The 25,224-nt window shown below is 40.7% G+C and overlaps 1 protein-coding gene across 2 annotated transcripts in view; it reads right to left on the bottom strand.

Annotated features, from left to right (window-relative positions):
- The window catches only part of obscnb (obscurin, cytoskeletal calmodulin and titin-interacting RhoGEF b), a 73,835-nt gene extending 56,142 nt beyond the window's left edge, over nt 1-17,693 (bottom strand). For both annotated transcript variants that reach the window (XM_087811833.1, XM_087811834.1), the window contains exons 1-17: nt 17,603-17,693; nt 10,264-11,335; nt 7,158-7,427; nt 6,837-7,097; nt 6,120-6,425; nt 5,791-6,057; nt 5,629-5,732; nt 5,230-5,398; nt 4,885-5,160; nt 4,545-4,826; nt 3,759-4,043; nt 3,423-3,698; nt 3,088-3,363; nt 2,055-2,336; nt 1,304-1,585; nt 396-680; nt 60-335 (exon numbers count right to left, since the gene is read on the bottom strand). In XM_087811833.1, coding sequence (XP_087667959.1) covers nt 60-335; nt 396-680; nt 1,304-1,585; nt 2,055-2,336; nt 3,088-3,363; nt 3,423-3,698; nt 3,759-4,043; nt 4,545-4,826; nt 4,885-5,160; nt 5,230-5,398; nt 5,629-5,732; nt 5,791-6,057; nt 6,120-6,425; nt 6,837-7,097; nt 7,158-7,427; nt 10,264-11,326 — 4,960 coding nt within the window. In that variant the 5' untranslated portion in view covers nt 11,327-11,335; nt 17,603-17,693. The remainder of the gene's footprint in view (nt 1-59; nt 336-395; nt 681-1,303; nt 1,586-2,054; nt 2,337-3,087; nt 3,364-3,422; nt 3,699-3,758; nt 4,044-4,544; nt 4,827-4,884; nt 5,161-5,229; nt 5,399-5,628; nt 5,733-5,790; nt 6,058-6,119; nt 6,426-6,836; nt 7,098-7,157; nt 7,428-10,263; nt 11,336-17,602) is intronic.
- Between the last annotated feature and the right edge of the window lie 7,531 nt (nt 17,694-25,224).

Raw genomic sequence — 25,224 nt, 5'->3', positions numbered from 1 at the left:
GTTTCAACATTTGAACTAAATCTAACTTCTCTTGCGCAGCAATATTAACACAAACAAACCTGTCACTTGCACTTTGAAGACCATCTTCTCAGCTCCGACCTCACACACGTATTCTCCTGCATCCTTCTTCTCCACACAGTCCAAGACCAGCTGCCGGACTCTGTCCTTGGACTCCACATGCAGCGTCTTTCCTGCCGTCAGCATCTTGCCGTCCTTGAACCACTTGACCTCGGTCTTGGGGTCTGAGACCTCACAGGACAGGACGGCTCTCTGAGACACCGAGGTTCTCACCTCCCTCTGGACCGACTCCTTGTTGGAGAAGGTCGGTGCAGCTTCTGTGAGGGGTCAAAGGTCGAGTCGATCAAGTTCATCGACCATCAGTGTCCAAGTCTTACCTGCGACCTCCAGTTTGAATCCGACCTTCTCCGTCCCGACCTGGCAGGTGTATTCTCCGGCGTCTTTCTTCTCCACGCTGGCGATCACGAGTTGGCGGCTCTGACCCTTGGACTCCACCTGCACCGACCGACTGGAGCTGAGCAGCTTCCCGTCCTTGAACCACTTGACCTCGGTCTTGGTATCGACGACATCACAGCTCAGAGTGACTTTTTGGGAAAGAGTGGCTTTGAACTCCTTCTGTACGGAGTCTTTGTTGAGGAAGGAAGAAGATTTCTCTTTGGTTTCTGAGGAGAACATCAGAAAAATGTCTTCAATCCAGTGGAAATCAAATTGGATTTCAGTTAAATCAAGAGTTATCTGAAGGTTAAACTTCATAGAGAACAAACATCTCACACTGTGAAAGCTGACGTCTAAGTAAACGTCTTATTTGAAGTAAAACTCATTTGTTTGACTGAATGATGAGCTTCCTTCACGCAACAAGTCCAGAAATATCTTGTTGTTGAGATGGAAAGACACACAAATGACACCGACTTGTTTGTAGTTAAACAATCCAATATAGTTAAATAATAACATTTCTTTCTTAATAAGAAGAAACTAAACAAATGTTTTTACCTCTGGATTTTTTTTTTACTGTTTACAAGCAATTCAGGTCAAATTGATGTATTTTAATATCTTGAGACAATTATAAAACTATTTTTCTAGACTTGAATGTGAAAAAGTCTAACAGGACAGTTTTGACTTGAACTGAGACTGAAACACTCGCTTAAACTTCAGCTTCTGCAGTTTTGCAACACAGTTGAGGAAAAACCTCAGATGGCAGAAACCTGGAGCAGAACCAGACTGAGTGTGGACGACCTTCTGCTGTGATTGTTTGGGAGAGAGAAGGAGGTAAGAATCAAACACTGACCTTCAACGTTAACCACGAAGGTCATCTTCTCCGTCCCTGAAGCGCAGACATATTCTCCGGCGTCTTTCTTCTCCACGCTGTCGATCACGAGCTGCCGACTCTTGTCCTTCGACTCCACGTGAACTGCTTTGCTGGACGTCAGCAGCTTCCCGTCTTTGAACCACTTCACCACCGTGGTGGAGTCGGACACCTCGCAGGTCAGGGAGGCTTTCTGGGAAACACTTGTTTTCACCTCTCGCTGAACACGTTCTTTGTTGCAGAAGGTGGACTTGGTTTGAACATCTGAGGGAGCAACAGAAGACAAGATGTATGGATGATGTATATCATCAGAATATTACATTCATTTGACATTTAAAATGTTGATTTTATTTCAGCATTATTATTTATGTTTTAATTACAATTAATTCAAATCCAAACCTGAGTTCACCATGTGACGTTCAGACGATCACGTGTCAAAGTTAAAGCACATGAACAAGTATCTCTGGACTCTTTTGGTTTCGTCTGGTTTACATTTACATTTTTGAATTATTGGAATTAAACTTATCAAAATATATGAAAAAATGTATTAATTTTGAAAATATTCACATTTATTCATTAAATAAAAAACAATTCAATCTTTAAAAAAACTGATTATTTTCCTAAGAATAATTGAATCGGTTTCATTAAATTCAACCACTGAATATTCCCATGAAAGTGAAATACTTCCAGACCAGCTTCACCGTCATCATTGCTTCACATGTACGACCCTCACCTGCCACCTGGAGTTTAAAGGTCATCTTCTCAGTTCCCGCCTCACAAGCGTATTCTCCGGCGTCTTTCTTCTCCACGCTGTCGATCACGAGCTGCCGACTCTTGTCCTTCGACTCCACGTGAACTGCTTTGCTGGACGTCAGCATCTTGCCGTCCTTGAACCACTTCACCACCGTGGTGGAGTCGGACACCTCGCAGGTCAGGGAGGCTTTCTGGGAAACACTTGTTTTCACCTCTCGCTGAACACGTTCTTTGTTGCAGAAGGTTGACTTGGTTTGAACATCTGAGGGAGCAACAGAAGACAAGATGTATAGATAAGGTAAGGTAAGGTAAAACTTTATTGATCCCTCAGGAGGTCTCCTTCGGGAAATTGTTTTTTACCAATAGCCAGCAATTTTTCATAAACAATAAAAAATAACACATAAAAAATAAAATAAGAAGAAGAACATAAAGAGGAAGAACAAGATGACACAATCTAAGTCTAAAGACAAAGATAAAGAACATAGATCAAGGAAAGAAAAACAACAAAGACAAAGATACAAAGACTAACATAGAACATCCAGATACTTTCACTCCACTCCTGCCCCCAAACTCAGAATTGTACAATTTAATAGCCCGTGGGATGAATGAGTCCCTGAGTCTATTAGTGTTGCACCTGGTAGGAGCATTCATGCTTCATCTGCTTCTCTGCTCACTGATGACAGTGTTCAGAGGATGATGTCATCATCATGATGGACAGTAGTTTGTTCAATGATCTCCTCTCAGCAACTGTCACCAGTGAGTCCAGCTTCAACCACAGAGCTCCTGATCAACCTGTCCAATGATGTATATCATCAGAATATTACATTCATTTGACATTTTCAATGTTAATTTTTTTCAGCATTATTATTTCTTTTTTAATTAAATTGAATTCAAACAAATATATACATATATATTTAATCAGTTTTAAGTTCAACCACTAAATATTCCCATGAAAGTGAAATACTTCCAGACCAGCTTCACCGTCATCATTGCTTCACATGTACGACCCTCACCTGCCACCTGGAGTTTAAAGGTCATCTTCTCAGTTCCCGCCTCACAAGCGTATTCTCCGGCGTCTTTCTTCTCCACGCTGTCGATCACGAGCTGCCGACTCTTGTCCTTCGACTCCATGTGAAGTGTTTTGATGGACGTCAGCATCTTGCCGTCCTTGTACCACTTGACCTCGGTCTTGACGTCGGACACCTCGCAGGTCAGGACGGCTCTCTGGGACAGACCGGCTCGGACCTCCTTCTGCACAGACTCTCTGTGGGCGAAGACTGACGCCACTTCTGTGGAGGGATGTCAAACTTAAGCGTGATCTCAACCGTCTCCTGTCACCACATTTTACCTGTGACGTGAATCTTGAATGACAGTTTCTCGGTCCCAGCCTCACAGGTGTATTCTCCAGCATCCTTCTTGTCCACACAGTCCAGGACCAGCTGCCGAGTCTTTCCCTTCGACTCCGTGTGGACGGTCCTGCTGGAGGTCAACAGTTTGCCGTCCTTGAACCACTTGACCTCGGTCTTGACGTCGGACACCTCACAGGACAGGACGGCTCTCTGAGACACCGAGGTTCTCACCTCCCTCTGGACCGACTCCTTGTTGGAGAAGGTCGGTGCAGCTTCTGGGAGGGGTCAAAGGTCGAGTCGATCAAGCTCATCGACCATCAGTGTCCAAGTCTTACCTGCGACCTCCAGTTTGAATCCGACCTTCTCCGTCCCGACCTGGCAGGTGTATTCTCCGGCGTCTCTCTTCTCCACGCTGGCGATCACGAGTTGGCGGCTCTGACCCTTGGACTCCACCTGCACCGATCGACTGGAGCTGAGCAGCTTCCCGTCCTTGAACCACTTGACCTCGGTCTTGGTATCGACGACATCACAGCTCAGAGTGACTTTTTGGGAAAGAGTGGCTTTGAACTCCTTCTGTACGGAGTCTTTGTTGAGGAAGGAAGAAGATTTCTCTTTGGTTTCTGAGGAGAACATCAGAAAAATGTCTTCATTCCAGTGGAAATCAAATTGGATTTCAGTTAAATCAAGAGTTATCTGAAGGTTAAACTTCATAGAGAACAAACATCTCACACTGTGAAAGCTGACGTCTAAGTTAACGTCTTATTTGAAGTAAAACTCGTTTGTCTGACTTAATCTAAGTTCTTTATCTTTAGACTTAGATTGTATCATCTTGTTCTTTCTCTTTGTTCTTGTTCTTATTTTTATTTTTATGAATAATTGCTGTATTGCTGTGTCCAATTGGAAAAAAAAAAATTCCTGAAGGAGACCTGCTGAGGATCAATAGGTTCTACCTAACCTAGATGATGAGCTTCATTCACGTAACAAGTCCAGAAATATCAGGTTGTTGAGATGTAAAGAGACACAAATGACATTATTATTCATTTCGTTCCTAATAAGAACAAACTCAACAAATGTTTCTTCCTCTGGTTGATATTTGTTACCGTTTTAAAGTGTTTTCTCACCAGAGACGTGGATCTTAAAGACGAGCTTCTCTCCTCCAGCCTCGCAGGTGTATTCTCCAGCATCACTCTTCTCAACCTTTTCAATCACCAGCAGTCGTTTGCCGTCCTTCACTTCAGAGTACACCGATTTACTGGATATCAGCCTCTTGCCGTCCTTGAACCATTTGACCTCCGTCTTGGCGTCGGCTACAGAACAACTGAGGACAGCTTTTTGCGAGAGAGCAACGTTCAGCTCCCTCTGTACCGACTCCTTGTTGGAGAAGACAGCCTGGACTTGTGTTTCTGAGGAACAAACCCGTTGAGTCATGACACCTGAAGGTCACTATAGCAACTTCCTCACCTTTTATCTTGACCTGGAATGTGACTTTATCAGCTGCTGTCTCACACGAGTAATGACCCTCGTCGCTCTTCTTAGCCTTCAGGATAATCAGCTTCCTTTGAGTTCCTTTGGACACCATGTTGGTTCTTTGGTCCTCTGAGATCTCCGCTTGATCTTTCCTCCACACGACAGCCGCACTAGCCGGAGACACCTCACACATCAGCTCCAGATCTCCTTTGAGGGACGAAGTCATGCCTACAGGACCTCGAGCCTTGTTCAGGAACTTGGCAGGTTCATCTGCAGAAGGTTTGTCAGGTGAGTCTTCATGTCTCAAATGATTAGTGTCACGTAGAGAGTGAGTTGAACCTTTCAAGGAAAGCTTCAGGGACATCCTTTCATCTCCCAAGACGCACTCGTAGACGCCGACGTCTTCTTCTGTGACATTGTTGACCATCAACGTCCTCCTGCGATCCACCACCAAGGTTTCGTACTTCTTGCCCATTTTGACCTCTCTTCCGTTCCTCGTCCAGACCACCTGAACGATGACAACGAAGCATCAACAATCCTGGTTGGAATTAGAAACACCTGAAGTGGCCAAACTAAGAAAAAGTACGACTTTTGATTATGTTGTTGAAAAGCTTCTGTCCTGAATGATTGAACAACTATATGTCGATCAACTTATTGTTCCAGATTTATTATTATTATTGTCATTATTCATTAGAACACATGCTGTCAGTATCCATGGGAAGAGAAATCTAAACTGACCTGAGCATCGTAATCCGACACCTCCGCGGTCAGCTGAGCCGAGGCTTGGGCGCCACAGATCACCTCCTGCTGCTCCGACCTATTGGTGAACCTGACAGAGGGGGCTAAAAATACAGGTGTGAGGTCAGAGGTCAACTGTGATTGGCCGAACACGTGTCGTACCCTTCACATGTAAGGTGCAGGCGCTCTGTGAACCGCCTCCGCAGAACTTGAGCGTGACCCCGTCCATGTCCAGGGTCACCACGCGTATCAGCAGCGTGTGGACGCTCTTGCTCCTGGTGATGAGGAAGTCGGCGCCGCTGCGCAGGAGGCGCTCGTCCATGGACCAGAACCCGGAGCAGGCAGCAGACAGATCCACGGAGACGGAGAACTCCTCGCCGGCGACGGCGCTGCTGTTGGTCAGACCTCTCCTGATCTCCGCTGTGGGCTCTTGAGGACCAGAGGAGAAGGTGAACATGTATCAAGACACACAAATCCATCGTCGGTCGTACCGAGATAGAAGCTCCCAGGAACCTCCAGGTAGGCACTCTGCCCGAAGTCGTTGATGGCAGAGATCCTGAACTGATAGCTGGCTTCTTCAGTGAAGTTGCTGAGATGGAACTGAGTGGAGACAACAGCCTCTCCGCCGTTACAACGCTGCCATGTCTGACTGCCCACCTTCCTCTTCTCCAGCATGTAGCCTCTGATGGGCACCGGCCTGTCGCTGTCCGGAGGAGACCAGTGGAGCGTGAGGGACGAGGCCGTCTTGTTCTGCACCACAGCGTCCACCGGGGGATCAGGAGGATGTTTCCTCGCGGCTGGAGAGAGAAGTAGAACGTTAACTGTCCATTGAACACATCAAATAATTCCTTTGAAGAAAATTAAAACTAGCATTAAACATGTTTTAACGAGAGTCTCACTCAACACTCAATAGTAAACTATGGAAACAGTGTCATCAGCATCTTGAATTATAATAATAATAATAATAATTCAATGATTTCTATATTGAAAGGTTCAATTGTATTTACTTATTAACTAAAGTAAAACAGAGTTTGACCATTTAATTCCAATTATTCAAAAAGTCATTTTCTAAATTCTATATTTTTTAATTTCATTTCATGGTATGTTGGTAGAATAGTGTCACCAAACAATCCAACATTTTATTTAAAAAGAAAAACAACTGTTCAACAGTTCAGTCGTTTCCTCACACAAACACCAACATATCTCACCCGTCACAGTGAATCTCGTGGACGTCTTACAGTCTCCGGCCACGAACGCCACCTCCCCGGAGTCGTCGGCCTGACAGTCTCTGATGGTGAGCGTGTACTGTCGGAGCGAACACGCTATGGCGATCCTGGCGTCGGCCTTCAGCGTGTTGCCGTTGCGTGTCCAGTAGGCGTCGGCGCACGGATGCTCCAGCTCCACGCAGAAGATGACGGTGTCGCTCACGGGGACCACGGTCCTTCGGGGAAGCTTCTTGGTGATGTTACCTGAAGGAACACGACACAGGTGAGGATTCACGGACGACTCCACGCACGGGAGAGACGTACCGAGGACGGTGAGCTCGGCCACCGTGCGACTCCCTTCTTTCATCTCGCAGATGTAGACGCCGTCGTCGTTGGTGGTCACGTTGTGGATGGTGAGACTGCGCAGAGTGCCTTTCTCTTCCATGCGATATTTGAGGTTCTGTTCCAGGCGCGTCTCCTCCATGAACCAGTTGGTCTGGTTGACGCTCAGAGGGACTTCACACATCATCGTGGCAGAGGTCTTCTCTTGGACCTCCACGTCCTGAAGCTTCTTCCTGAAGGGAACTTTGGGCTCTGAAGGACAAATGGAAAAGGTTAGTTGTATATTTTAAAAAAAAAATTCATTCATTTTCTGTTGCTTATTCTCTTATGTGGTTCACTTGAGGTGAGAGGCAGGGGACACCCTGGACAGGACCCCAGTCTGTCGCAGGACACACAACCATTCACACACACACTCATAACTACAGACAGTTTCTCTCTCAAGTTCTCAATCAACCTCTGTATGTTTTTGGACTGTGGGAGGACACAGGAGTGCCCGGAGTAAACCCATGCGACACAGAGGGACCTTCTTGCTGTGAGGCGACCTCTGAACCACGTGAACCCCTCTGACAGAAATCTAGGTTTTCTTTCTTAGATGCCTTAAAATCACATTTTATTAAATGATTTTTCTTTATTTTAACTTTTGTTCTGGTTTACTGTTGCTGCCGTTTTTGTTATGTTTTGTTTTTTGTCTTGTTTTATGTTGTTATCTTTCTAGGTCAAAGCAAAATGTCCATCATTAAGAAATGTTGTGAATAATTTGTTGGTCCTACAGTTTTAGGAGATGAAAATATATATTTTAAATGAATCTGTCTGTTGTTCCGTCCCACAGCAACATCGTCCAGCTCTCTCAGTAAAATGGCTCAGGTGTTACTGGGTCACCAGTGAGATTTAAAGAATCCAAGTGCAACTTGGGTCTGCACCGGGGCCTCCTCCCATTCACCCTTGACCCCCTGAGCCATCTTTATTCATTCATCTCTACTTTGAGAATGTCCAAGAGTCAAACGCAGAAGAAATCTGGTTGTTATTAGTGACTCGTTTCTGTCTCCAGAAGACGTTTGTGACTAAAACTCAGGATACAAACATGACATTATTTTAACTTTGAGCCTCAACGTGTCACATGACGTCTCAGAGATGCTGCTTGGATGAAGAATAGATTTGAAAGAGCTTGAGAAAAATAATTGACAGACAGATCATTTGTTGTCATGTGTGACCTTTACTGTGTGCAATGAAATATTCTGACAATAAAAGGATGAATTTTCTTAAAATATGGTTCAATCTCAGTTGCACTTCTAAGAGTCAAAGAGAGTAGTTTGTAAATATACAAAATAACCCTCAGTGTTTGTTCTCTACAGTCTTCTCCTCATGGCTCAGCTCCTTCTATTCCTGCTGCAACAGCTTCCTCTTTTAAACGACTAAAACAGTGTGGATTACAGCCACCATTTTAACAAGATATATTTGAGAAGCGCCGAACGATGTTATTTATGAGCCACAGACATCCGAGTAAATGACCAACTTCAACAAGTGAAAGGAACGACAACACGCCGTGATTTACACTCAAGTATTGTTGCATCGTTTGTCTACAACTTTAAACCATGTTTTCTGAACCAATGAATCCGGTCACATCGTGAAAAACATTCCTCACCACACTTCTTAGAGTGAGACGTTGACCTTTCTTTTTTTATCAAAGTATAACGATTCATGGTTGTGATCTAGGAAGTGTCAGAGTAACAGATTCTAAGGTTTAACTTTGATCTTGTTCGGTCTGTACTCAATAAAGTTCTACCTAACCTACTTCATACTGTTCATGTTATTGTGTATTTAATCACTTCAGCCTCAAAGACAGAACTCTATGACTCTTGGACAGTAGTTTTAAACAGAGGTCAAACTAAAGGTCAGTCTGCAGCGACTGCACCGTCATCAGAACTTTTCAGATCCTGCTCTGGGACCTTGTACCAGGTGCTGTGCCAACATGATCCCGTAAGTAAGAAGCGCTTCAGTAACTGTGAACTACTCATCACCAGCAGAAAATAGACGACACTCTACACCTGCTCTCAGGATCCAGCGTGTTGTGAAGAACCGCGTCCAAGCCTCGGTGATAACGCCGCTTTTAGAAACGTCCTGTTCAACTTTCAACCACATACAATGTGTAACCTTCTCCTGCAGCACATCCAGCACCTGACACCCCAGTGTGGCTTCACTGAGCCTTAATGTCAACGCGGATCCACTTTCTTCTACCAGGTTACATTATTTAAGTATTATTCTTTAACTTTGACTTCATACAGATTTCATCTTAAACATTTCTCAGTACCAAGAACATCAAGAACATGGGAATCGTCTTCATGTTCAGAGGGTCTTACACAGACTCAGTATACAAATCGAACATTTTCAAATCATACCCAGTCCTACATATTATTGTTAAAACTAGGATTTCTATTTCTCTTCTTTTTAATACTCAGTATATTTACTGTTTAACACGAGCCCTTGAAAATATATGTTTAATATACAGTTCAGCCTCGTTTTCAACATGTTTTTATATGTTCATGACTGTTTAGATTTTAGATTCTACCTGAAGGCTACTATAAATGAATAATGTGGATTATGTTCTTAACAAACACATATTATTAACTGAAAACAGTTTTAATAGTCTTAAATCTGTTTGATCTTCACAGGTGTGTTTTCTGTTACTTATTGGAGTTCCTTGACTCTTGAATGACAAGGTCAGGTTGAAACACAGACTTACTGGACGACTGTTAGGATTCATATGATGAGAAGAACCAATCAGATAAATGCAGAGAAACATGTGACGTCATTACTTTAAACAACATGATCACAACATTAAAAACTTTGCTTGTGACGTGAGTGTAAACTATTGATATTAACATAAGATCATGAATCAAATATAAATAGTTAAAGTAACAAAGTAGAGCTAACGTCACCAATAAATATGATTTGTTATTTTAAAACCTGCAGATTCACAAACCATCTAATGGACGTTCCATGATCCTGTTCATTGGATGATACGAAGACACTGTTTGTTTGGCTGACATAAGAGACGATCGCTCTGGCAGTAGAAGGTGAGGCGACTCACCCTTGACGGTCACCAGCACGGCGCTGTACGTCTGTCCCGCCATGTTGGTGGCGTTGCAGGTGTAGAGCCCGTTGTCCGTCTGCTTGCAGTAGAGGATCTTCAGGATGAAGTTCTCCGCCTGGTCCTCGTAGATGACGTGCCTGCGGCCCTCGCTGATGTTGGCGCCGTCCTTCCTCCAGATGGTGTGAGGTTTGGGGTGACCCGTCACGAAGCAGCTGAGTTTGGCGTGCTTGCCCTCGGTCACCGTGCAGGTGCGCGTGAACACGCCCTTGGGCAGCACGGCCAGCGCCGACGACCTGGTCTCCAGAGCCCGACTGGCGCCGTCGGAGAGCGTTTTGGCGAAGGAGGCGCCGCTCTCCTCGGTGCGGAAGATAGAAATGTCCTTCTTCATCTCTTCCTTACGCTTCTGGAGGTGCGACAGCAGCGAGGTGTTCTTGTCCGCAGCCTGGCGAGGGTCCTGGGCGTCGACCACCAGCGCGGCGGCGGCGTGAGCCCGACCCGCCGTGTTCTGGGCCCGGCAGGTGTAGGTGCCGGCGTCCAGGTTCCGAACGCTCTGGATCTTCAAGGTGCTGCAGTCGCTGTCGGACACGATCCTGACGCGGTTGGACTCGCCCAGGTAACGCCCGTCCTTCTCCCAGTCGAAGTTGGGCTCGGGGTGAGCGACCACGCGGCAGTGGAAGACCACGTCGCCCCCGAGGACCACCCGTGCGGACGCCGGCTTGACCATGAACCCCGGGGCCCTCTGGGCCAGCTCTGTGGGCAGGGCCACCTTCAGGGTCACGCAGGCGTACGACTCCCCGACCGTGTTCCTGGCGCGACACATGTACTGACCGCTGTCGTCCAGCGTCAGGTCGTAGATGGTCAGACGGTAAACATCTCCGTCCTCCACGGTCTTGAAGCGACCTCCAGACGTGAGCTTCAGCTTCTCCCTCTCCCAGGTGATGGCGGGCGTGGGGCTGCCCACGATGGTGCAGCTGAGCGAGGCGTCCTTGCCCACGCACACGGAGAAGGCCTTGGGGCGGGTCAGGAACCTGGGGGCCCCTCCAAACATGTTCGGATCCATTGTTAGTCCCTGAAGACGAAGAGAGCATCATCAGAACATAGAGATCAAAACATGTTACAGCTGAGGAGCCATTTTAAAGTAGATTTGATTTGACTTCACGTTGACATCAGCATCCAACGACTTCTTCACCATCATTCTTTTATGGCTTATATTTTAATTATTAATTATTATTATTATTTTATTAACAATTTACTTTAATAAATATTCGCAGCATTTGTAAAAAAAACATTTTGTTGCGATTAAACACTGGCCAGATGTCGTGGTGGTTCAGTGGTTAGTGCAGTCGCCTCACAATAAGAAGGTTGCCGGTTCGATTCCAAGCCAAGCCACCTTGTGACCTTTCTGTATGAGTTAGTATGTTTTCCCCGTGTTACTGGGGTTTACTCCGGGCACTCCGGTTTCCTCCCACAGTCCAAAAACATACATGGGTTGATTGAGAACTTGGGTGTCTTTGTGTGTCCTGTGACAGACTTGCGTCCTATCCAGGGTGTCCCCAGAGACACCAGAGTCAAGTACTGGACACTAGTACACATATATACTTGTTACTACACTATCACAACACCAGAGTCAAGTACTGGACACTACTACACATATATACTTGTTACTACACTATCACAACACCAGAGTCAAGTACTGGACAATACTACATATATATACTTGTTACTACACTATCACAACACCAGAGTCAAGTACTAGACAATACTACACATATATACTTGTTACTACACTATCACAACACCAGAGTCAAGTACTGGACAATACTACACATATATCCTTGTTACTACACTATCACAACACCAGAGTCAAGTACTGGACAATACTACACATATATACTTGTTACTACACTATCACAACACCAGAGTCAAGTACTGGACAATACTACACATATATCCTTGTTACTACGCTATCAAAACACCAGAGTCAAGTACTGGACAATACTACACATATATCCTTGTTACTACACTATCACAACACCAGAGTCAAGTACTGGACAATACTACACATATATCCTTGTTACTACGTTATCACAACACCACAGTCAAGTACTGGACAATACGACACATATATACTTGTTAATACACTATCACAACACCAGAGTCAAGTACTGGACAATACTAAACATATATCCTTGTTACTACACTATCACAACACCAGAGTCAAGTACTGGACAATACTAAACATATATCCTTGTTACTACACTATCACAACACCAAAGTCAAGTACTGGACAATACGACACATATATACTTGTTAATACACTATCACAACACCAGAGTCAAGTACTGGACAATACTAAACATATATCCTTGTTACTACACTATCACAACACCAGAGTCAAGTACTGGACAATACGACACATATATCCTTGTTACTACACTATCACAACACCAGAGTCAAGTACTGGACAATACTACACATATATACTTGTTACTACACTATCACAACACCAGAGTCAAGTGCTGGACAATACGACACATATATACTTGTTACTACACTACTACAAAATATCACTGTATATCGTATCCTTGTATTGTGACACGTATCAACACATTGTTAACTATAAACACACAGTCAAGAGTATAAATCACATGCATTAATTGACCTACTAGGAGGTGGAGTCGCAGATATTATCAACTCATGTCAACCTTTACTAGACCACAATCTGATTTTAACTCTTTTGAAAGTATCTTAGCATATCTAATACGACCTTGATATCAGGTCACTTATCTTTGTTGGACTCTATCTTCCTCCTGGACCTTATTCTGAGTTCTTGTCTGAGTTCCCTGAGATCTTGACCAGCTGGTGCTTCAATCATTATTGTTGGTGACTTTAACATCCATGTGGTCCATGATAGACACGTTTAACTCTGGAGTCATTTGGTTTCTCTCAGTATGTTCATAAACCACTGTTTCAAGCACACATTAGATCTTGTCCTAGTCATACGGACTTGAAATTAATCAGAATTCAGTTGTTTCTGACCATCAATTAATAACCTTTGATTTGATCTTAAATGACCCGAGTCTACAGAGCAGGATCTCAAACGATGTCTGAAAGTGCAATAAACAAGTTTATGGAAATAATTCCATCAGTGTCAGTAAAATGCCTCAGTGAGTCAAGAAACTCTACCCATAGTCACCCCGACATTGATAAGATTGTTATTACAGACTCATAACACGCTTGACTTAACTGAACCACTAACTAAAAAAGACTGTTAACAGAACTAGTCGTGCTCCCTGGTTTACTCAGTAACACGTCAATTAAAACAGGATTCTAGACGACTAGAGAAGAAATGGTTCATCAAAACATAATGAATTCTACCAGGACTGGCAGGATAAGTTAAAAATATACAAGGCATCTCTTCAGACAGCCAGAGCCAGATATTACTCATCACTTATAGAAGCAAATAAGAATACCCCCAAGTTCTTATTCAGCACTGAAGCCAGGCTGATACGGAGCCATCAGTCCATTGAGCAGTCCATCAGTCCATCAGTCCATCGGTCCATCGGTCCATCGGTCCATCGGTCCATCGGTCCATCAGTCCATCAGTCCTACAGTCCATCAACATCTCGGTGATTTCATGAACTTTTTTAATGATCTTCTATCAGAACTATCAGAGGACAGATTCAAGACCTGCTAGATTCTTCTAATAAACCAGTGCAGCCTCACCGGACACCAAACGACACCATGACTGATGCATACTTTGACTCCTTTCTACCAGTGAGTCCTCGACTGCTGTCCCGGTTTGTTTCCTCCTCAAAGTCCACAACGTGTCTTCTGGATCCTATTCCCACGTGACAACTTAAAGAACTTTTCCCCTTACTTAGCACTTTCATACTTAACTTAACTTGTTAAGCTCTTGATCCAGAGGTTCTCACTAACTATAGTTCTATCTCTTGATCCAGAGGTTCTCACTAACTATAGTTCTATCTCTTGATCCAGAGGTTCTCACTAACTATAGTTCTATCTCTTGATCCAGAGGTTCTCACTAACTATAGATCTATCTCTTGATCCAGAGGTTCTCACTAACTATAGTTCTATCTCTTGATCCAGAGGTTCTCACTAACTATAGTTCTATCTCTTGGTCCAGAGGTTCTCACTAACTATAGTTATATCTCTTGATCCAGAGGTTCTCACTAACTATAGTTCTATCTCTTCATCCAGAGGTTCTCACTAACTATACATATATCTCTTGATCCAGAGGTTCTCACTAACTATAGTTCTATCTCTTGATCCAGAGGTTCTCACTAACTATAGTTCTATCTCTTGGTCCAGAGGTTCTCACTAACTATAGTTCTATCTCTTGATCCAGAGGTTCTCACTAACTATAGTTCTATCTCTTGATCCAGAGGTTCTCACTAACTATAGTTCTATCTCTTGATCCAGAGGTTCTCACTAACTATAGTTCTATCTCTTCATCCAGAGGTTCTCACTAACTATAGTTCTATCTATTGATCCAGAGGTTCTCACTAACTATAGTTCTATCTCTTCATCCAGAGGTTCTCACTAAGTATAGTTCTATCTCTTGATCCAGAGGTTCTCACTAACTATAGTTCTATCTCTTCATTCAAAGGTTCTCACTAACTATAGTTCTATCTCTTGATCCAGAGGTTCTCACTAACTATAGTTCTGTCTCTTGATCCAGAGGTTCTCACTAACTATAGTTCTATCTCTTCATTCAGAGGTTCTCACTAACTATAGTTCTATCTATTGATACAGGGTTCTCACTAACTGTAGTTCTATCTCTTGATCCAGAGGTTCTCACTAACTATAGTTCTATCTCTTGATCCAGAGGTTCTCACTAACTATAGTTCTATCTCTTGATCCAGAGGTTCTCACTAACTATAGTTCTATCTCTTGATCCAGAGGTTCTCACTAACTATAGTTATATCTCTTGATCCAGAGGTTCTCACTAACTATAGTTCTATGTGTTTCAGTTCTTGTTCTTCTAGATCTCAGAGCTTGACACTGTTGACACCACATTCTTCTACAGAGATTAAACCATATAGACATACATTTAAACTGGTTTAAATGTTATATATCTGACATAAACATTATCAACCACCTCTCATTGACACACACTAAGGTCAGCTATGGTGTCCAACAAGGTTCTGTTCTTGGTCCTATTCACTATCTATATGTTTCTACTAGACTTGATCAGAAGACACTTTATAAACGTTACTGTTATGATGATGACACTCAACTCTACTAGTCAATGAAGCAGATGAAATAAATTAACAACTCACAACACAACTACAGTCCTGTATCACACATATCAACAGCTACACAACTACAGTCCTGTATCACACATAAACAGTTACATAACTACAGTCTTGTATCACACATAAACAGTTACACAACTACAGTATTGTATCACACATAAACAGTTACACAACTACAGTCTTGTATCACACATAAACAGTTACATAACTACAGTCTTGTATCACACATAAACAGTTACACAACTACAGTCTTGTATCACACATAAACAGTTACACAACTACAGTCTTGTATCACACATAAACAGTTACATAACTACAGTCTTGTATCACACATAAACAGTTACACAACTACAGTCTTGTATCACACATAAACAGTTACACAACTACAGTCTTGTATCACACATAAACAGTTACACAACTACAGTCTTGTATCACACATAAAATTCAACACAACTACAGTCCTGTTTCACACATAAACAGTTACACAACTACAGCAACAACTGTCCACCCTCCCATCCTTCCTCCCAGCCGGTCACAGCAGGAGTCAACAATGAGTCTGGTTCTGCTCCAGGTTTCTTCTAAAGGGAAGTTTTTCCTCGTCAACACCACACTGTGATTCACCTGTGAAGTGTGACTTTGTTATGACAAAACACTTGAACGTTGAATTGAACTGAATTAAAACACTTTCCAACGTCACCTTCTAGTGACTGACAGGTAAGAAACAAAGAGTGTACTCTGGGTACTCTGGTCTCCTCCACAGGCTTGTATGAAAGTGTGAGTGTGTGCGTGAATGTTTGTGTGTCTCTGTGTGCGACTGATGAAAAGCTTGAGGCAGATAAGAAAAGTGTTGCCCTTTAGAAGATGTAACGTGGCTTCATTATTAACTTAACTTAACTAACATTCAACCAGAGAATGTAAGAAACACAACCTTGATGCAAAACTAGTTCATCTACGTCTGGAAGATAAAATACTTTTTGTTGTCGTCCTCCTGGTCGTACAAGTGCAACATTAAACACAAAGAAATAACATCTTAAACATAAATAAAATAAAGTTTAACTATTGACAAGAGTGGAGATTATAAATCCCTGGTTTAGGGTGTCCTCTGCCTCTCACCCCAACTAACTGGGAAAGACTCTAGTGACACCAACAACAACAAGGTCAGCCGTAGAAAATGAATGAAAGAATTTATAAAACAAGAATCTGTCTTTATTTACATTTGTATTATTAACAGGAATGTCTCATTATTTAAATGTTTATTATTTAAAATAATGTTTCTTTATTTAAAAGTTTATTATTAACAGGAACGTTTCTTTATTTAAATGTTTATTATTAACAGGAACGTTTCTTTATTTAAATGTTTATTATTAACAAGAATGTTTCTTTATTTAAATGTTTATTATTAACAGGAATGTTTATTTATTTAAATGTTTATTATTAACAAGAATGTGTCTTTATTTAAATGTTTATTATTAACAGGAATGTTTATTTATTTAAATGTTTATTTTTAAAATAAATGTAAGTATTTATTATTTATAAAAGGCTTTTCAAGTCCAGTGTCACGAATGTTTATTTCCATCTAGTTTATTTATAGTTCATAGATTCCACAGAACCTGAAACTTGTCAACTCTTCTTCCAAATGTTGTCAACAAAGCCCAACAACAACAAAGGTCAAGGGTTGAAGGTCAAAGCGAGGAGATTCGTTGTTTAAAGCTGATATTTGGCAGCTTTTTGTCACCTCTGTGGTCTGAGCCAAAAATAGCTTCAGCTGTTGAGTGTGTGTCTGACCATTTGTAGAAGCTCAGCTGTTGATAACATCTCTTCAGCTTCACTCACGTTTAAAATAAAACTTTTGTTCAAACAAACACTTTTCATCTACGCTAACTTGAAGCTAACGTCACTAGCATGGGATTAGCATAGCGGCTCGCTAGCTAAGATAGCTAAACTGGCTAAAGTAGCTAAACTAGCATAACTTTATTAGCAAAGTTTAAAATAAAACCTTAAAGAAATTATCTTCATCTCAAAGTTCTACCTGCGGTGAGAATGATCACGTGACTCACCTTGACTCAGCCCCGCAGGTGCAGCATGTGTTCAGGTGAACAATTATCCTCGTAAATCCACAGAAAAGGCGCTAAAAGTGCAACAGGTTCCGGTGCGAGAGTCTCTGCTGGACTCACGTCTGGACTCACGTCTGGTTCTGATGGTCTGAGCAGCTGCTGGAAATAGAAGCTGTCAATCACCCGCTCGAGCCTGACTTCATGGACGTCAATCAATGAACTATTAAACTTTTATTTATAATAAACTGATGCATTATTATCATTTAGTTTTTAAAGTTGAACTTAAAGTGTGTGTGTGAGAGAGTTAAAGTGTGTATGTGTGTGTGTTTTAATGTGTATGTGTGTGTGTGTTAAAGTGTGTATGTGTGTGTGTTAAAGTGTGTGTGTGTGTGTGTTAAAGTGTGTGTTAAAGTGTGTATGTGTGTATGTGTTAAAGTGTGTATGTGTGTGTGTGTGTTAAAGTGTGTATGTGTGTGTGTTTTAAAGTGTGTATGTGCATGTGTGTTAAAGTGTGTATGTGTGTGTTTGTTAGAGTGTGTGTGTGTGTGTGTGTTAAAGTGTGTATGTGTGTGTGCTTTAAAGTGTGTATGTGCATGTGTGTTTAAGTGTGTATGTGTGTGTTTGTTAAAGTGTGTATGTGTGTGTGTGTGTGTTAAAGTGTGTATGTGTGTGTGTTTTAAAGTGTATATGTGCATGTGTGTTAAAGTGTGTATGTGTGTGTGTGTTAAAGTGTGTATGTGTGTGTTTGTTAAAGTGTGTATGTGTGTGTGTGTGTTTTAAAGTGTGTGTTAAAGTGCGTATGTGTGTATGTGTTAAAGTGTGTATGTGTGTGTGTGTGTGTTAAAGTGTGTATGGTGGTGTGTTTTAAAGTGTGTATGTGCATGTGTGTTAAAGTGTGTATGTGTGTGTGTGTTAAAGTGTGTATGTGTGTGTGTGTGTTAAAGTGTGTGTGTGTTTTAAAGTGTGTGTGTGCGTGTGTGTTAAAGTGTGTATGTGTGTATGTGTTAAAGTGTGTATGTGTGTGTGTTAAAGTGTGTATGTGTGTGTCTTTTAAAGTGTGTATGTGCATGTGTGTTAAAGTGTGTATGTGTGTGTGTTTTAAAGTGTGTATGTGTGTATGTTTTAAAGTGTGTATGTGCGTTAAAGTGTGTTTGTGTGTTAAAGTTTGTATGTGCGTGTTTGTGTGTTAAATTGTGTATGTGTGTTAAAGTGTGTATGTGCATGTGTGTCTGTTAAATTGTGTATGTGTGTTTGTTAAAGTGTGTGTGTTAAAGTGCTTATGTGTGTGAGTTAAAGTGTGTGTGAGTTAAAGTGTGTGTGCGTGTGTGTTAAAGTGTGTGTGTGTTTGTTGTTGTGATGTGTGACTGTATTGTATCATCAGTGTGTGTCTTGTTGTGATGTGTGACTGTATTGTATCATCAGTGTGTGTATTGTTGTGATGTGTGACTCTATTGTATCATCAGTGTGTGTGTGTGTTTGTTGTTGTGATGTGTGACTGTATTGTATCATCAGTGTGTGTCTTGTTGTGATGTGTGACTGTATTGTATCATCAGTGTGTGTGTGTGTGTGTGTTGTGATATGTGACTCTATTGTATCATCAGTGTGTGTTTTTGTGATGTGTGACTCTATTGTATCATCAGTGTGTGTTGTTGTAATGTGTGACTCTATTGTATCATCAGTGTGTGTGTGTGTGTGTTGTGATATGTGACTCTATTGTATCATCAGTGTGTGTTTTTGTGATGTGTGACTCTATTGTATCATCAGTGTGTGTTGTTGTAATGTGTGACTCTATTGTATCATCAGTGTGTCTGTTGTTGTGATGTGTGACTCTATTGTACTACATGACACCAGAGTCGATACTAGTTGATGTTTAATGACACCAGAGTTGATACTAGTTGATGTTTAATGACAACAGAGTTGATACTAGTTGATGTTTAATGACACCAGAGTTGATACTAGTTGATGTTTAATGACACCAGAGTCGATACTAGTTGATGTTTAATGACACCAGAGTTGATACTAGTTGATGTTTAATGACACCAGAGTTGATACTAGTTGATGTTTAATGACACCAGAGTTGATACTAGTTGATGTTTAATGACACCAGAGTTGATACTAGTTGATGTTTAATGACAACAGAGTTGATACTAGTTGATGTTTAATGACACCAGAGTTGATACTAGTTGATGTTTAATGACAACAGAGTTGATACTAGTTGATGTTTAATGACACCAGAGTTGATACTAGTTGATGTTTAATGACACCAGAGTTGATACTAGTTGATGTTTAATGACACCAGAGTTGATACTAGTTGATGTTTAATGACACCAGAGTTGATACTAGTTGATGTTTAATGACAACAGAGTTGATACTAGTTGATGTTTAATGACACCAGAGTTGATACTAGTTGATGTTTAATGACACCAGAGTTGATACTAGTTGATGTTTAATGACAACAGAGTTGATACTAGTTGATGTTTAATGACACCAGAGTTGATACTAGTTGATGTTTAATGACAACAGAGTTGATACTAGTTGATGTTTAATGACACCAGAGTTGATACTAGTTGATGTTTAATGACACCAGAGTTGATACTAGTTGATGTTTAATGACAACAGAGTTGATACTAGTTGATGTTTAATGACACCAGAGTTGATACTAGTTGATGTTTAATGACACCAGAGTCGATACTAGTTGATGTTTAATAACACCAGAGTTGATACTAGTTGATGTTTAATGACACCAGAGTCGATACTAGTTGATGTTTAATGACAACAGAGTTGATACTAGTTGATGTTTAATGACACCAGAGTTGATACTAGTTGATGTTTAATGACACCAGAGTTGATACTAGTTGATGTTTAATGACAACAGAGTTGATACTAGTTGATGTTTAATGACACCAGAGTTGATACTAGTTGATGTTTAATGACACCAGAGTCGATACTAGTTGATGTTTAATGACAACAGAGTTGATACTAGTTGATGTTTAATGACACCAGAGTTGATACTAGTTGATGTTTAATGACACCAGAGTTGATACTAGTTGATGTTTAATGACAACAGAGTTGATACTAGTTGATGTTTAATGACACCAGAGTTGATACTAGTTGATGTTTAATGACACCAGAGTTGATACTAGTTGATGTTTAATGACACCAGAGTCGATACTAGTTGATGTTTAATGACACCAGAGTCGATACTAGTTGATGTTTAATGACACCAGAGTCGATACTAGTTGATGTTTAATGACACCAGAGTCGATACTAGTTGATGTTTAATGACACCAGAGTCGATACTAGTTGATGTTTAATGACACCAGAGTCGATACTAGTTGATGTTTAATGACACCAGAGTCGATACTAGTTGATGTTTAATGACACCAGAGTCGATACTAGTTGATGTTTAATGACACCAGAGTCGATACTAGTTGATGTTTAATGACACCAGAGTCGATACTAGTTGATGTTTAATGACACCAGAGTCGATACTAGTTGATGTTTAATGACACCAGAGTTGATACTAGTTGATGTTTAATGACACCAGAGTCGATACTAGTTGATGTTTAATGACACCAGAGTCGATACTAGTTGATGTTTAATAACACCAGAGTTGATACTAGTTGATGTTTAATGACACCAGAGTCGATACTAGTTGATGTTTAATGACACCAGAGTTAATACTAGTCGATGTTTAATGACACCAGAGTCGATACTAGTCGATGTTTAATGACACCAGAGTCGATACTAGTTGATGTTTAATGACACCAGAGTCGATACTAGTTGATGTTTAATGACACCAGAGTCGATACTAGTTGATGTTTAATAACACCAGAGTTGATACTAGTTGATGTTTAATGACACCAGAGTTGATACTAGTTGATGTTTAATGACACCAGAGTTGATGCTAGTCGATGTTTAATGACACCAGAGTTGATACTAGTTGATGTTTAATGACACCAGAGTTGATACTAGTTGATGTTTAATGACCCCAGAGTTGATGCTAGTCGATGTTTAATGACACCAGAGTTGATACTAGTTGATGTTTAATGACACCAGAGTTGATACTAGTTGATGTTTAATGACACCAGAGTTGATACTAGTCGATGTTTAATGACACCAGAGTTGATACTAGTTGATGTTTAATGACACCAGAGTTGATACTAGTTGATGTTTAATGACACCAGAGTTGATACTAGTTGATGTTTAATGACACCAGAGTTGATACTAGTTGATGTTTAATGACACCAGAGTTGATACTAGTTGATGTTTAATGACACCAGAGTTGATAATACTTGATGTTTAATGACACCAGAGTTGATACTAGTTGATGTTTAATGACACCAGAGTTGATAATACTTGATGTTTAATGACACCAGAGTTGATAATACTTGATGTTTAATGACACCAGAGTTGATAATACTTGATGTTTAATGACACCAGAGTTGATACTAGTTGATGTTTAATGACACCAGAGTTGATATTAGTTGATGTTTAATGACACCAGAGTTGATAATACTTGATGTTTAATGACACCAGAGTTGATACTAGTTGATGTTTAATGACACCAGAGTTGATATTAGTTGATGTTTAATGACACCAGAGTTGATATTAGTTGATGTTTAATGACACCAGAGTTGATAATACTTGATGTTTAATGACACCAGAGTTGATACTAGTTGATGTTTAATGACACCAGAGTTGATGCTAGTTGATGTTTAATGACACAAGAGTTGATACTAGTTGATGTTTCATGACACCAGAGTCGATACTAGTTGATGTTTAATGACACCAGAGTCGATACTAGTTGATGTTTAATGACACCAGAGTTGATACTAGTTGATGTTTAATGACACCAGAGTTGATACTAGTTGATGTTTAATGACACCAGAGTTGATACTAGTTGATGTTTAATGACACCAGAGTTGATACTAGTTGATGTTTAATGACACCAGAGTTGATACTAGTCGATGTTTAATGACACCAGAGTTGATACTAGTTGATGTTTAATGACACCAGAGTAGATACTAGTTGATGTTTAATGACACCAGAGTCGATACTAGTTGAGGTTTAATGACACCAGAGTTAATACTAGTTGATGTTTAATGACACCAGAGTTGATACTAGTTGATGTTTAATGACACCAGAGTTGATACTAGTTGATGTTTAATGACACCAGAGTCGATACTAGTCGATGTTTAATGACACCAGAGTTGATACTAGTCGATGTTTAATGACACCAGAGTCGATACTAGTTGATGTTTAATGACACCAGAGTTGATACTAGTTGATGTTTAATGACACCAGAGTTGATACTAGTTGATGTTTAATGACACCAGAGTTGATACTAGTTGATGTTTAATGATACCAGAGTTGATACTAGTTGATGTTTAATGACACCAGAGTTGATACTAGTTGATGTTTAATGACACCAGAGTTTATACTAGTTGATGTTTAATGACACCAGAGTTGATACTAGTTGATGTTTAATGACACCAGATTCGATACTAGTTGATGTTTAATGACACCAGAGTTGATACTAGTTGATGTTTAATGACACCAGAGTTGATACTAATTGATGTTTAATGACACCAGAGTTGATACTAGTTGATGTTTAATGACACCAGAGTTGATACTAGTTGATGTTTAATGACACCAGAGTTGATACTAGTTGATGTTTAATGACACCAGAGTTGATACTAGTTGATGTTTAATGACACCAGAGTTGATACTAGTTGATGTTTAATGACACCAGAGTCGATACTAGTTGATGTTTAATGACACCAGAGTTGATACTAGTTGATGTTTAATGACACCAGAGTTAATACTAGTTGATGTTTAATGACACCAGAGTTGATACTAGTTGATGTTTAATGACACCAGAGTCGATACTAGTTGATGTTTAATGACACCAGAGTTGATACTAGTTGATGTTTAATGACACCAGAGTTGATACTAGTTGATGTTTAATGACACCAGAGTCGATACTAGTCGATGTTTAATGACACCAGAGTCGATACTAGTCGATGTTTAATGACACCAGAGTTGATACTAGTCGATGTTTAATGACACCAGAGTCGATACTAGTTGATGTTTAATGACACCAGAGTTGATACTAGTTGATGTTTAATGACACCAGAGTTGATACTAGTTGATGTTTAATGACACCAGAGTTGATACTAGTTGATGTTTAATGATACCAGAGTTGATACTAGTTGATGTTTAATGACACCAGAGTTGATACTAGTTGATGTTTAATGACACCAGAGTTTATACTAGTTGATGTTTAATGACACCAGAGTTGATACTAGTTGATGTTTAATGACACCAGATTCGATACTAGTTGATGTTTAATGACACCAGAGTTGATACTAGTTGATGTTTAATGACACCAGAGTTGATACTAGTCGATGTTTAATGACACCAGAGTTGATACTAGTTGATGTTTAATGACACCAGAGTTGATACTAGTTGATGTTTAATGACACCAGAGTTGATACTAGTTGATGTTTAATGACACCAGAGTTGATACTAGTTGATGTTTAATGACACCAGAGTCGATACTAGTTGATGTTTAATGACACCAGAGTCGATACTAGTTGATGTTTAATGTCACCAGAGTTGATACTAGTTGATGTTTAATGACACCAGAGTTGATACTAGTTGATGTTTAATGACACCAGAGTTGATACTAGTTGATGTTTAATGACACCAGAGTTGATACTAGTTGATGTTTAACGACACTGTTGACAATATTTAACAATAGACATTAAGGTAAATATATATATTCTTATTGTTAAATGTCAGTAAAACTAATAATCCTCGAATGGATATAAATTAATATCAGCTCGTCTTTGAAGCAATAATAATAGTAACATGATAATAATAATAATTAGTAACAGTAACTCTTAACTTCATTTAACTACTATAACTAGTTAGTTTGCTGCTCACTATGAAACCAGAAAAAACTTTACTTTCATGAAATCATGAGAAGTTTCCATAGAGAGAAGATTGTGATTGGTCAACACTGCCATGTGAGCCAATCACAGGCCTGTGATTGGCTCACATGGCAGTGTTGACAGGCCTGTGATTGGTCAACACTGCAATCCAATCACAGGCCTGTGTCTAGAATCATCAGTGACATATGTTGGCTCTGATTGGTCCGTTCATCAACTCTAGAACAAACAGATCAAACACTTTCATTATTTAATTCAAGTTATTGATACTTTGCTCTGGAATCAATCATTTGAACGATTGATCCAGACCAGGATGAAGAACTTCTGGACGAGGTTCCAACAGTGGAGTCTTCTTTCAGGTCCTCACCGACTGGACTTCCCCTCCTGGTCCGTGAGTGACAGCAGCAGCTCGTGTTCAAAGCTGGAAACTCTAGCAGACGCTGGAGTCGGTCGTGCTTCACCCACGAGTCGTTCAACCTCTTGAATCGAATCACTTTGAGTCGTTCAAACGCCTCGAATCTTTGATAGAACGAGTCGCGCTCGAGTCAGAAAGACTTTAAAGGTAACAGAGTTCGAGTCCTGCACAAGAGCGCCACCTGCTGAGGCGTCACCTTCACATCCGTCACACAGAGTTCAAAGGTTAGAGGTCACAAAAGGTCAGAGACGAGA

The sequence above is a fragment of the Callionymus lyra genome, chromosome 16, assembly GCF_982586985.1.
Source record: "Callionymus lyra chromosome 16, fCalLyr1.hap1.1, whole genome shotgun sequence".
In the NCBI taxonomy this organism is placed as follows: Eukaryota; Metazoa; Chordata; class Actinopteri; order Syngnathiformes; family Callionymidae; genus Callionymus; species Callionymus lyra.
This window is presented reverse-complemented; position numbering and strand designations above follow the sequence as displayed.